At 43.3% G+C, this 13080-nt stretch overlaps 1 protein-coding gene across 1 annotated transcript; it reads right to left on the reverse strand.

Moving 5' to 3' along the window:
* Positions 1–2092: 2092 nt before the first annotated feature.
* Positions 2093–5089, reverse strand: LOC109239428. Its single transcript, XM_019405995.1, has 2 exons — positions 4739–5089; positions 2093–2491 (listed from the first exon to the last, which is right to left on the reverse strand). Exons 1-2 carry the CDS (start codon positions 5087–5089, stop codon positions 2093–2095), a joined length of 750 nt encoding a protein of 249 aa, XP_019261540.1.
* Positions 5090–13080: the final 7991 nt, after the last annotated feature.

Genomic DNA, 13080 nt, shown 5'->3' on the forward strand with positions numbered 1-13080 from the left:
AGCCTAATATACATCAAGATCAATAGTCACTATCAGTTTCTCTTAACTAGTACTTCGCGTCCACCGATAATAACCACAAAATAAACGTCATAATATATAGCTATACATAAAGAATTAAAGTCTGAATCATAGCTTTCCACTTAAAGAGCAATTACGTTTCCAGAAGCAGTAGATACAAACCTTTAGAATTTTTAATCTTTTCTCTTATTCTACATGCAACTCGTCCATATCATTACTTTGCTTTCAATAATTAATTATTTTACTAGATACAATAAATTCAAAATTCATGCTAAACTAAATTTTCATACCTTAAAGTCTGGAACTATTGAAATTGTAAGACCATCACGTGATGCTCTATTGTGCCGTCACTATCCTTAGCCTCTTCTATCTATTTTTTTATTTTATTCCAGAACAAAGAAATAATTCGCCTTATTTATTAATTCGCTAGGTCACCTCACTTGGCCAATAAAAGAATACCGGGTCTGGCCCACTTCTAAACTTATATAAAATAACTAAGATTACTTATTTTAATTTCATACTTTGTAATATGACATAGACCCACTAGCTACTTATTTAATATATACTACACTATCCTACATATAATATTTTTGTTTTCATTAACTTAATACTTGGCGAAATAGCTACAACCTAAATTAATTCTATAGTTTGACAATTAATAAGTATATAAAAGAAAATTGTGTTATTACATTCCCCTCCACTAAGAAGAACATTTGCCCTCGAATGTTAAGCAAGCTATACCGTAGAAAATAGAGATATGAATACTTCATCGTTACGGACATCTTGTCTTTTCATATCACACTACATACGCCCCATGTAACTCTTTTGAAAACTTATTAACAACCACAACTATCCCAAGAGTCAGAACCTCTACTAGTGTTTAAACTCATAGTTAAATATGTTAGAACACTTTCTATTCATTTCATGTAAAACATTCATATAAGAAACTTTCTCGCACATCTGAATCGTGGATACCCTTTAATGTTTTTATAAGACCACGAGAAACAATAAATTTAGTATCTTTTACCTAACAATTGTGGATCACATAGCAGGATACCAATCGGTCTGTGCACCTAATCACATTAAAGTCAGACATCTACGATATACTAGTAGAGCTACTAGATGTCCCTTCCCTGAACAAATACCACAACTTTTCTATGTACTCTATCGACAAATATCGTCTCCCCACTAGGATCGTCGCCACGTATGGCACATTAAGAGATTCGATTCCCGTTCTAAATTTAAAGCTAAAGATAAGGACACATACGAATATCATATGGACAGTAATAATACCTGTGACTACCATATTAGAAGCATTAGCGTCCTCTCTGGTCATTGCATAGAATTTCGGTGGTCCACCCGCTTCATGAATACCTTGTGCACCTTGTCTATTATGTCCACGAGAACCTTGTGGAGCGACTCTAGTTGGTTGAGTCCAGGTCAGCGTAACTATAGAAGTTGTTTGTGGCTGTATAGTGGCCTGACTATTAACAAAATTATCATTTTGGGCAATATTTAGCGATATGTCCTTTTTCACCACAAGTAAAACAAGCACCAGCAATACCAAAGCAACGTCCATTGTGGTTCCTACCGTATGCATTACATCTCGGATACTGTCTAAATTAAAATGAACTGTTATCCTTCTCCTGCGTCTGGTTATGACCTTGCATTACTGAAAACGTACTGCCAGAAGACTGCACCACTGACTCTGACTGAGTAGGCATGAATTGCCCATGGCTAATACCATTCTTGCCCCCAGATGGAGCTCCACTAAACCCGCCTACGCTACGAGCCCTTTTACTTTCTCGCTCGGTCCTGTCCCTCTCTTGATAAGAGTCATAATGGAGAGCCTTATCCACTACCTCTTCGTACGAACCACCTCGAACATCCCTAACCAAAGGACCCCGATAACGATGCTCAAGCCCATCCACGAACCTCCTTACCTTCTCATGCTCATCTGCAACTAGAAAAGGTGCATAAATGGCTAAGTCCGTGAACTTAGCCTCATACTCCGTAACCGTCATACTGCCCTGGCGTAGTTGCTCGATCTAACGTCTCATGTCGTCTCGCTTGCTTAGTGGAATGAACCTATCCATAAACATAGCTGAAAACTCTGACCAAGTAATAGGTGGCAACCCTGCTCGTCTACCTCTCTGAACTGAATTCCACTGGCTGAACGACCTGCTGAGGGCATATAAGGAGCTGCAACATTTATTTGAACTTGTTTTTGCGCCTGCAAAGTAGCTTGGGGAGCTGGATGTCCACCCTGAGTAGGCACTAATGCCTCTAACACATTCAACAACCTTACTACTGCGTCTGCAGGTAGGGTAACAGTAGGCACAACATCTGGCACTGGTGGTGGAGTATCATCAACAACTTGTTCTTGCACTTGTTCTGGCATAGTAGCTTGGGGTTGACCCGTGTTTACAACTTCAGGCTGAGGGGCAGCCTGCCTTCTGCTCTGAGATCTAGTCTGATGAACCCCAACTCAACCACCAACTTGGATAGTACCACGTCTAGCAAATGAAGGGGTGCGTGTCCTAGCCATCTGCGAAAGAAATACTCCAAAATCAAACTCAAGTTGTCTCAACACACGATCAAGGTATGAAATAAGGAAAAATATCCTAAATGCTTAGTAGCCTCTAGATCAAAAGTATGGGCGCCAACATACCTATGAGCAAGACTCTACGAAGCTCTGATACCAATTTTGTCACGTCCCAAACTACCTCCTAGACGTGACTGGCACCCAACTAACACCACTCGCCAGACGAACCAATTTTTGTACCCTTAACCTTTTAAATAAGCTTGAGAGAAACACGTACAAGCCCAAACGTATTAAATATTACTAAATATGAAATAATTATTCGACTAAAATCATAATTTATTGATAAATCTAAAGAACACTCAAACACTAAATCTCTAACCCAAATTCCATACTAAGACCGTGGAGCATCTAATAGAGTAATAGAAGTTTAAGTTACGGGCATGCAAACGCGAAAGAAGTAATAGACATAAGATAGGTAGAGCTGAAACAACGACCTCCACGAATAATGCGGCAGCTCACCTAAGCAATAGGATCCACTCACCGAACTCGTTAGCCACTCGCCTCGCCCTCAGCAACAGTATCTGCATGGACATGCAGGTAAGGAGTGAGTTATACGTACATATAACCTAGTAAGATTCTCAAACCGCCACTCTGAATACCTCTGGAACAAGTGTTAGAAAGTAAAAACACACAAAGAACACAAAAATAATATGCACAGAAATTCTTTCACCATATAATTACTTTCTAAGGTCCAAACAATTATTCAACAACAACATTATAAATATCTCAATACAATCTACACTAAGGACTTGTCATTAGCGGCAGTGCAGGAGATTAACCAAACACCTCAACGAGTCCACGACAGCATACACAATGCCGCAAATATAGTATGGCGGCATACACAATGCCCCAAATATATCACGGCGGCATACACAATGCCCCATACATATCACGGCGGCATACACAATGCCCCAAATAAATTATACCGGCGAAGAAATAATTTCTAACGCCTCGACGCTATAGCACGAGACTACGCCACATCACACCACATCACAAATCACTTATTAAATAATTTTAGCTTTTTACAAAATAATGTATATTTGCGGCTGGTCAAAGACCACCGATCTACCAAGCGCATGCTCGTTCCAACACATGGACCAGGCAGACAAAACATACTTTCAAAATGAGTTTTAGAAAAGCAAGTACAAAAGCTTAAAGTCTCACTTACCTTGCTAATGAGAAGTTCCTCAACCTTACGACGTGTAGAACACAAACCAAACGGCCTCCAATGACCTCAATCTATCCAAAATGTTAATTAGCAATGTCATTTTCAGGCCTAATTTCAATCTCCTTAACTTTCAGACATAGAGTTAAATCTTAATATTTTACACCTTAATAAAATACACAGCCCAATATACCAATCTAGATCAATAGTCACTATTAGTTTCTCTTAAATAGTACCTCGCGTCCATTGGTAATAACCACAAAATAACCGTCATACTATAGATATCTATACATAAAGAATTAAAGCTGAATCATGGCTTTCCACTTAAAGAGCAATTACGTTTCCAGAAGCAGTAGATATAAACCTTTAGAATTTTTAATCTTTTCTCTAATTCTACATTCAACTCGTCCATATCATTACTTTGCTTTCAATAATTAATTATTGTACTAGATACAATAAATTCAAAATGCATGCTAAACTAAATTTTCATACCTTAAAGTCTGGAACTATTGAAATTGTAAGACCTTCACGTGATGCTCTATTGCGCCGTCACTATCCCTAACCTCTTCTATCTATCTTTTTTTGTTCCAGAACAAAGAAATAATTCGCCTTATTTATTAATTCTCTAGGTCACCTCACTTGGCCAATAAAAGAATACCGGGTCTGGCCCACTTCTAAACTTATAAATAATAACTAAGATTACTTATTTCAATTTCTTAATTTGTAATATGACATAGGCCCACTAGCTACTTATTTAATATACTATACACCTCAACAAACCTATTTATCAAGTAGACACCTCAAGTTATTTTTCAGTGTATCTCTTAAGCCCTTTAAAGTAACATGGCAAAATGTGTGTACTACACTCGCGTTGCAGCAAGTGAAGCCTTTCAAAATTGTGTTTATTTATTTATTTTTTAATTTAACTAGTGGAGTCCACTTTTTCTCACCCTTTCTTCTCCAAAATTCTCTTCCCTATTCACCATTCCTTTGAAATAACTACTTAACAGGAGACGCACAGTACCGACGAGGAAATCCTTGAGGACGCCAACAACGTAGATTTCAACGGAGACACCAAAGGTATCGCCGGAAAAGAATTTCGGCGAAACACAGAAGTGGAATTTGTCGTTCCAGGTAGGGTTTTCGCCGCCGAAATGATCGATCTTGGTACGGAGTTTATTGGATGAGTCAACCCAGAGTAGGGCGTAAGTTTGCATTCGACGGAAGTCAGTGATTGGGGTTTTGAGGGATTGAGCAGAGATCAAGTTGATCTCTAGAATTTGAGTATTTTCCTCTTCCATGTGAGTTTGTGTTGTTGTTTCTCTCAAATTCTGCTTCTTTTCTTTTTGGGCTAATAATACATATTGATGTGTGATTGTAAAATTGATTGGGCTTAACAAGAAATGAACGGACTTTTCTTGATCCAACGAGACAGAAGGGGACTCGTCGGAATCGGAAGATGAAGTTGGAGGGGAGAGGGGAGAGGAGGAGGGGGGGGGGGGGGTAGGAGAACGGGTTTTTTCTTCTTTAAATTCATTTTATTTTTTTGGTTAATTTGTGTTAAGTTTTAATTATAAATTACACGTGTCGTTCATTGATTGACTCATTTGGCAAGTGTAATTCACGGATCTGGTATGCTGCAGCGGGGTGTTTATTTGATTTACTTAACAGTCATTTGAAGTGTCTAGCTGGAAATGGTCTCAGTTGAGGTGTTCAAATGACCGTTGTGGACAACTTGGAGGGGCCATTTATGTATTTCGCCTTTGTAATATGACATAGGCCCACTAGTTACTTATTTAATATACTATACTATCCCACATATAATAATTTTTTTTCATTAACTTAATACTTGTGAAATTGAACTAAATTAATTCTATAGTTTTACAATTAATAAGTATATAAAAGAAAATTGGGTTATTGCACAATAAAGGCATGTTGAATGGTGTCCTCTCTAGGACTCTGACAGTACCTGTACCTAAAAACAATGTGATTACCAAATTTAACAATAATTTCATCAAAAGGAAGCTTACCGAGGTACAATCTCTAAGCTAGGAACGAGATTTTGAAGAGTATGTAATTAAGCCACATCTTGTTCAAGGCTTCATTCTTCTGCTTCTTGCTCTTGTTAAGCTGCCAAGCACTCTTGTTTGTGTAGTGGCCATTTGACTCAACATCCAAAATGGTATGTCTTCCTTGTTTGGATCTCCTAGAGCAATGTCACCGATTTGTAGAGCTGTGTGTCCATCAAGCGTATTAGTCAGTTTCATCATATCCCAGCCCTCCTCTTTCATGAATTCCCTATCAATGCTTACTTTTTATTCTATGAGGAAACAAGTCTGCTAAAGCACCATTAACTGAGCAGTTATTATACCAAAAGCTACAAGTGCCTTTGTTAACTTTCCAACATAGTTTACTCCCCAATTTGGTCCTTATTTGGGTCATATGTTTCCAGGAATGCGAATTACCTGATGTCGACTGTTTATCCACATTATGAGATCTAATGCAGTATTTAGATCAAAGAAAGAAATCAATAGTTCTAAATCTCCACCATCTTTTCATGGCAAGAGTGTTACTGATATCTTCTATGGACCTAACACCAACTCATCCCTCCTCCTAAGGGAAGCAAAGATTCTTCCAGGCGCTCCAATGGTACTTTCTCTTATCCCTCGAAGAACCCCAGAAAAAATTAGCAAAATATTTCTCAATCAATTTTAGAGTGCCCTTTGGAGGACTTATAGCAGATAGAGTATAGATAGGGAGGGAGTTGAAGGACACCTTTTACGAGGACCATATGCCCCCCACAAGTTAATAGCTTGCCTTGTCACCCATTCAGTCTCTTAGCAATTTTATCAGCCATGGGATCAAAATAGGGAAGTTTCTTTATTCCCACATATAAAGGGCATCCTATTGATTCTGCGAGCTCTTACTTTGGGATCAGTGTGGAAGAAACTTTTTTGTTTATTGACTTTTTTTTCCTGAAACTTTCTCATACATGCTAATCTGCTTCATAATCAATCTCATAGACTTATTATTTCCCCCATTGAAAATTACTATATCATCCGTGTAGGCAAGGTGATTGACTTGGGGACCCCTTTGGTTCATGTAAAAAGGGGTGAAATCAGGATTGGAGTGTAGCTCGTTGAGAGATCTAGATAGAACTTTTGCAGCAACGATGAACAAGGATGGAGACAAAGGGTTTCCTTGTTTCAGGACTTGTGAAGAAGTTAAAAAATCCCCTCCTGGTGCCATTGATCTCTCTGGAACACCATACATCTGATATCAATCTCCTTATAATATCAATCCATTGTTCTTCAAAACCAAACCTTCTCAGCACTGAGGCTAAGAATGACCAAGATAGTCTGTCGTAAGTCTTGGCAATTTCTAGCTTCATAATAGTGTTGCCCTGTCTGTTCTCCTTACCAATACCTTGTATTATTTCTTGTGCAAGCATGGCATTCTCAATTATGAGTCTACCCTCACAAACCGCTCTGATTGTTTGAGATCATCTTTGGATGAAAAATATTCAATCTGCCTGCCAGGATCTTAGAAATGATCTTGGTTGTGAAGTTAGTCAGACTTATGGGCCTTCGTTCAGAAAAGCATGTTGGCGACTCCACTTTTGGTATCATGACCCAAATCCATTATAGGCCGTGATGGCGCCCAACGCCGTTGTTAGGAAAGCCAACACTGATCAACTACTGAATTTCCATTTTAAATAAATTAGTAAGTGATAGCTTATCCTTATTTGATAAAAATTTAGGAGTTTGAAATTTTAACATAAATGTTTACCGTGAAAATGGTAGCAACAATTAAATTTATAAATGGGATTCTAATAATACGTGATCTATTCCCGAGCTAGTTTGTAAGGGTGATTAGTGCTAAAACATGGAGTAAAGCAGTAAAGATCGAGTTAACCAAAAATAATAATCGAACCAGTAAGGGGACGTTCCTGGGCTTAGAGTAAGCCAGTAGATACCTCGGGGCCAGGCCTCGAGCCTATCTCGGTCTTATCGAGGGTAGTCGGGAAGGGGATAACAGGTAAGTATATATATAAACAAGGCTTTATACCGTCAATCTTGAGCTAAATGATGAAGAACAAACGAAGAACAGTAAAATTCTAGAGCGACCTCGGGGTCGAAGAACACTGATAACTTAGAAGGAAAAGAGAAATATATTATTGCTTATTGGAGAAGTGGAGCAACATCCACCCTTTACAAGGAAAGGTGAGTCCCCTTTTTATTGGGAGGGGACTGTGTAAAATGCATATATATTAATTGCGAGAATACAAAGATGGGACGGCTTGACGCGAGTCCTCTCAGTAGGCTCCAGATAGGCTGAACCTGTCAGGTGTAGTCATATGCCTAGGAGACTTCCTCTTCTACCTGGGCCTGGTGTGGCACTTCATCCCTAGGGCTCTTTCTTTCCCAAGGGATAAAGTGGCACCGCCGGCTGTTGAGACGGGGGCCCGCCGAATCTTCAAGCTTTGGCTTTGGCTAGCCATGTCTCTTTTCTCTGCCTCCTCCGCATCCCCTTCTTTTCCTTCCCTGCGTCTTCCCCGACGGAGATCCCTTAGGGGATCGAGCTGGGAACCTATGGGAGGCGGAGGTCGAAGGAGTCACCCTTGAGGAGACGTGCTCGAGGGTGGGCGCCCGGGTATGCTGATACCGGAGACGAACTCTCGAGGGCGGATCGAGCGCCCGGGTTTCATCACATGTAGATCCTCTTGTTCCTCAGATTTAGGCGTAGACCTTCTCGTTCCTCAGATTTAGGCGTAGACCTTTGTACCTTGTATGTAATGACCCTCCGGGGCTTTGTAATCGAACGCTGCGACCCCTCGGGGGCTTTTGTACTTGAAAACTTTATAAATGAGAATGAACTATGTTGACCCCTGCTTTCGAATTTGCTCTATTTCCATATGCTTTCATGCCCTTCGAGGCCCTTCAAATGTATTCCTTTGTGTTGCTGGTTGCTGATATTGATTTTGGATGTGAGTGTTTGCTTTGATTTCTCGCCGATTGATATGGGCTTATTTCGGTCCCACCCTTGTCCTTCGGGACAACTCTGGGCCGACCTGATGGATTGGTGCTTGCAAGAGTTTCCCGAGTTGCTCGGAGATTGCGCGTTGAGTTCTGAGCATCCGGGGGTACTGCCCCGGACGTAGGTCGTCTTCGGGTACCCTAGAGACTTAATTAATCCGGACGTGGATGGTCTTTTCGGGCTGCGCGAGATAGACATTTGCTTCCCCTTTGACGCTTGCTCGCTTTTTACACCCATCGGGACTTTTGAATGCCTTCTTTTGTTCATAGGCCGTTGTTGCTTGACGTGATAGCTTGTTCTGGTTTCCAGCTGACTAGCAAGGCTCTTCCCCTCTTTCTTTTTTGTCGCACTTTGGACTGAGGGAGGACCGGTCGGATAAGCTTGAGTAGTTGGGGCCTGCAGGATCGTTTGGGGATTTTGTATCAAATTCTGGGGCCTTCGGGAACGATACCCCGGATGAGGGTCATCCCTGGGTGCCTCAGTGGGCCCTGTTGATTTCGATGTGGATAACTCTTTCAAAGAGTGTAAGGTTGGCTTCCGTTCGAGGAGTTTGCCTATGTTCGGGGCGCTTCTTTGGGGCCTCGTAGAGCTTTGGAGATCGTAGCTTCTCGGGTTTACTCCTTCAGGGAGGGAATTGCGATCTCGGGCGCACGCTTCGCGCCTGGCGTCGGCGCTCTGGAGCTCATCGCGACCCTACTTCTTGGTGGACGGAGGCTCCAAATGTGAAACACTACCTGGAACATGGAGATGATTTGCGTGGATCCTTGAGCTTGGTCGTCTGTTGGAGGATGTTTCCTGGGTCGGGTATCGACCCGTCGACCCGTATCGAGGTTGTTGGCTTCCTGGAGCTTACATCTGGTAGGTGACTTCGCCACTGCCTTTTGTATATAAGAGGGGTGGCTTCGGCCTTTTTATGAGACTTCTCTATTTTTGGGCAGCTGTTCTTCCGTTTCGGCATAGGGCTCCCTATCTTCTAATGTGCGAAAAGCATTTGTGCTTCTTTGCTTTATTTTGTTAGTTCTGCTTCAGTTATGGCGACCACTTCGGAACCGTTAAGGCAAAGGGCGGGGAATGCCGTTACCGGTGTTGGAGAGTCGAAGGGCTTCACTCTGGAGACGGCGTCCTTGATGAGAGAGGAATAACTGGAGATGGCAAAGCGATATTGTGGGTAGAGCGAGGGGATCACACTGTGGGTGCTTTCCCCTCGTGAAGGCATCGCAGATTCTGCTGATGGGTTCTTGAGCGTGTACCTATACCCTTTTGCATTTGGCCCTCTTGATAAGGTCGTGCTTGACTTTTGCTTGAAGTATCGGGTTACCCTGGCACAGATTCATCCATCGTTTCGGCGAACGGTGCTGATGATGAGATTCTTTGTAGAAAAAGTCGGACTTGAATTCACGCTCGACCATCTCATCAAGTTGTATCGGCCTTTCCACCATCGAGGACTGCTAACCTTGAGGGATCGCTCGCCCACGCCCTTCGTTGTTGACGATGATGAATGTGGAGATCGAGAGTGGGCCAGTTGGTATGTCCGAGTTAGGACGACCGATATAATTCCTGTGGAGTTTCTGCCGTTCCCCGAAGGGTGGAATTACATACGTGAGTGAGGCGCTTTGCCGTTCTTTCAGATTTTGTTCATAACAAAAATCGGCCAAGTAATCAGTGTTATTCCCTTTGTTGCAGCAACTTTGTGGGCGTCGGGCCAAGTTCATGATTTTCCCAGCTGGGTTCGGAGGCTGGTGACCCATTTGTCTTGCGACGAACGCAGGTGGCGAGCTATGTCTCGCATCAGGTGGGGAGTGGACCATCAAGGTACGTGTGTATGTTGCCTTTCTTCTGCCGATATGTACTCGAGGCGGCATTTTCCCATCTCATTTACGATGGATTTGTTGTTTTTGTAGATATCAAGCGGTTCCTCCGGGCGAGGCAGCGCTTTACCGGAGAAGAGATGGAGTCATCGGCCTCCGAGCCGAGAGACGTCAGCAGCAAGAGGGTCCGGGACTCATCATGCGAAGGAGCTTCTAGTGGCACTGGTCGGGCTCGTGTTTTTGAAGATGGGGCGTCACCCGAGCTGGCTGTCCCTGGGGTGCCTGTTTCTCGGCAAGCGGCCCCCTCGAGTGAGCATGTTATGTCCGGGGCTGGTTCTTCCGGGGTTGCAGGAGCGGTACTATCAGGAGTGTGTTTTGATTTGGAGGAAACCTGCCATCTTCACTTTGCGGTGAGTTCGTGCATAATTCTCTCATACCCAACGTCTTCCTCCTCATATTTAATCTTTCCTGCGCAGGCCTGTGATAGGCTCAAGTCCGAGTTGTTTCGCCAAAAGGCCAAGTTCCAGAGGGTTCGGGATGAAGGAGAATCCCTTAGGTTTTTTTACAATTTCCCGCAGTGCGTTCTTTGCTTCTTTTTAATTTTTAAGGCTAACTTCTTCTTGCCGTGTTAGCTGCAAAAAAAAAAAAAAAACAAACAGAGGCCTTGGAGTACCTTAAAGGTGATGCGAACCGTGTTAGGGCAGCTTGTGAGGAACAAAGAGGCCAAGTGCGGGCTCAAGCCTTGGAGGAGATGAGTGCCTAAGCCAAGATTCCTGCCATCGAGGCCAGCTCAACTTGTCCCGGAGTAACGCCAAGGTTCAAGCGGATATGATCGAGAGACTGGAGTCTGACCTCTCGAAGGTCAGGGCCGAGATAATTGATGCCCGGGCGGAAGCGGTGCTGAGCCGAACATGGGCAGATCGTGAGATGGCGATTTGCATAAAGGAGGATGCTGATGCTCAATCCAAATTGAGGCAAGCCCTTGATCGTGAGAAAGGGTCAAGGAATATGTTCGCTGCCGATCCCGGAGAGAAGTGTTCGAGGAAGTTGGAGCGAGAGGCTTTATCCTTTCGGAGGAATTGGCCCAAGCAAGGGCGGACGAGCGCGACGCTCGGTCACTCCTCGCGGGCGTTGTAGAGGGCGATCTTGACGGGTTGTAGCCCTTTGGCGCAAAATATAGATGCTATTATTTTGTAACTTGGTTTCCGACGCGCGCAAGGCATGCCTGTAGGTGGAGAATGTTTTTGTCGTATGTAATGCCAGATGAATTTTAAAGAATTATTCCTTTTTTACCTTTTTTCTGTTGTTGCTTTTGATCGTGTAGACCGGTTTGTGGGATTGGTCCCTGAGTCGTGCTACGGCTCGAACTCTGATTGGCCTTCCGGCTTTTTCCCGCCTGCATGGGCGGGGGGTGATGACCCTTTGTGCACCTGGACCGAAGCGATTTTGTGGGCTCGCGGCCTGGAGATTTGTCGCGACCGTTGATAGCGTCGTCTGGGTCGTGCTTTTAGGCGTATTGCGATTGAATTGCCCTCGGGTTCAGTCTCCTAGTCGCGTTGCGATTCGAGCTGTAATCGACCCTTAAATCTCGTCTGAGTTTTGGCCAGCGATAGTGGCCTTGCTGCTACTTGGTCGTCGAGACCCTTTAGTATGAGGCCCGGAGGCATGCTTAGCCGGCGACAATGGCACTTACGCTGTTTTGTCGCAGAGAACTTCGATATGGGGCCCGAAGGCTTTGCTTAGCCGGTGATAATGGCACTTACGCTGTTCGGTCGTAGAGACCTTTTAGTGTGAAGCCCGGAGGCTTTGCTTAGTTTAACTATTTTGGATCCGGTCTTCGCATCGGGTTATGATTCGAGCTCATTTTAATCCTCAAGTTGTCAGTTTTAAAGCTGATGGTCGTAGAGACCTTTCGGTGTAAGGCCCGGAGGCTTTGCTTAGCCGCCGACAATGGCACTTACGCTGTTTGATGTGAGGCCCATAGGCTTTTATAGGCATTGTTTCCTCTCGTTAAGGTCTTATTGATTATTTTTCCTGACCCGTTGTCGGTTCTAAAAGAACCTCGATTTCAAGTCGTAGTCGGCAATGTTTTGAGCACCTCGGAAGGTTCATAGCCTATAGGTCGAGTAGATCGACGCTTTTGCGATTTTGGAGCCGACGTGGTAAGGACTCATTTTTTTCCTGTTCAGGGAAGCCTGTGTTTAACCGGTTCTTTCCGAAGTAGATTCGGAGGATTTTTTAGCAACAGTTGGGCGTCCCCGAGTCGCATTTTTTGGGCTGTAGCAGCCATTTCGACCGGAATCGTGTGCGTTTGGCCGGGGCCATTTTTGATCCCGAGAAGCAGTTTTAGGCGTCTACACCAAGGGTATGCCCTTTAGAGATTCTTACAAATGCGACGTATAGCCTAAACTGCGGGATATTTCATGCTTGTTGAGGTGTTACAGTTT

Source organism: Nicotiana attenuata, unplaced genomic scaffold, assembly GCF_001879085.1.
Source record: "Nicotiana attenuata strain UT unplaced genomic scaffold, NIATTr2, whole genome shotgun sequence".
Classification (NCBI taxonomy): Eukaryota; Viridiplantae; Streptophyta; class Magnoliopsida; order Solanales; family Solanaceae; genus Nicotiana; species Nicotiana attenuata.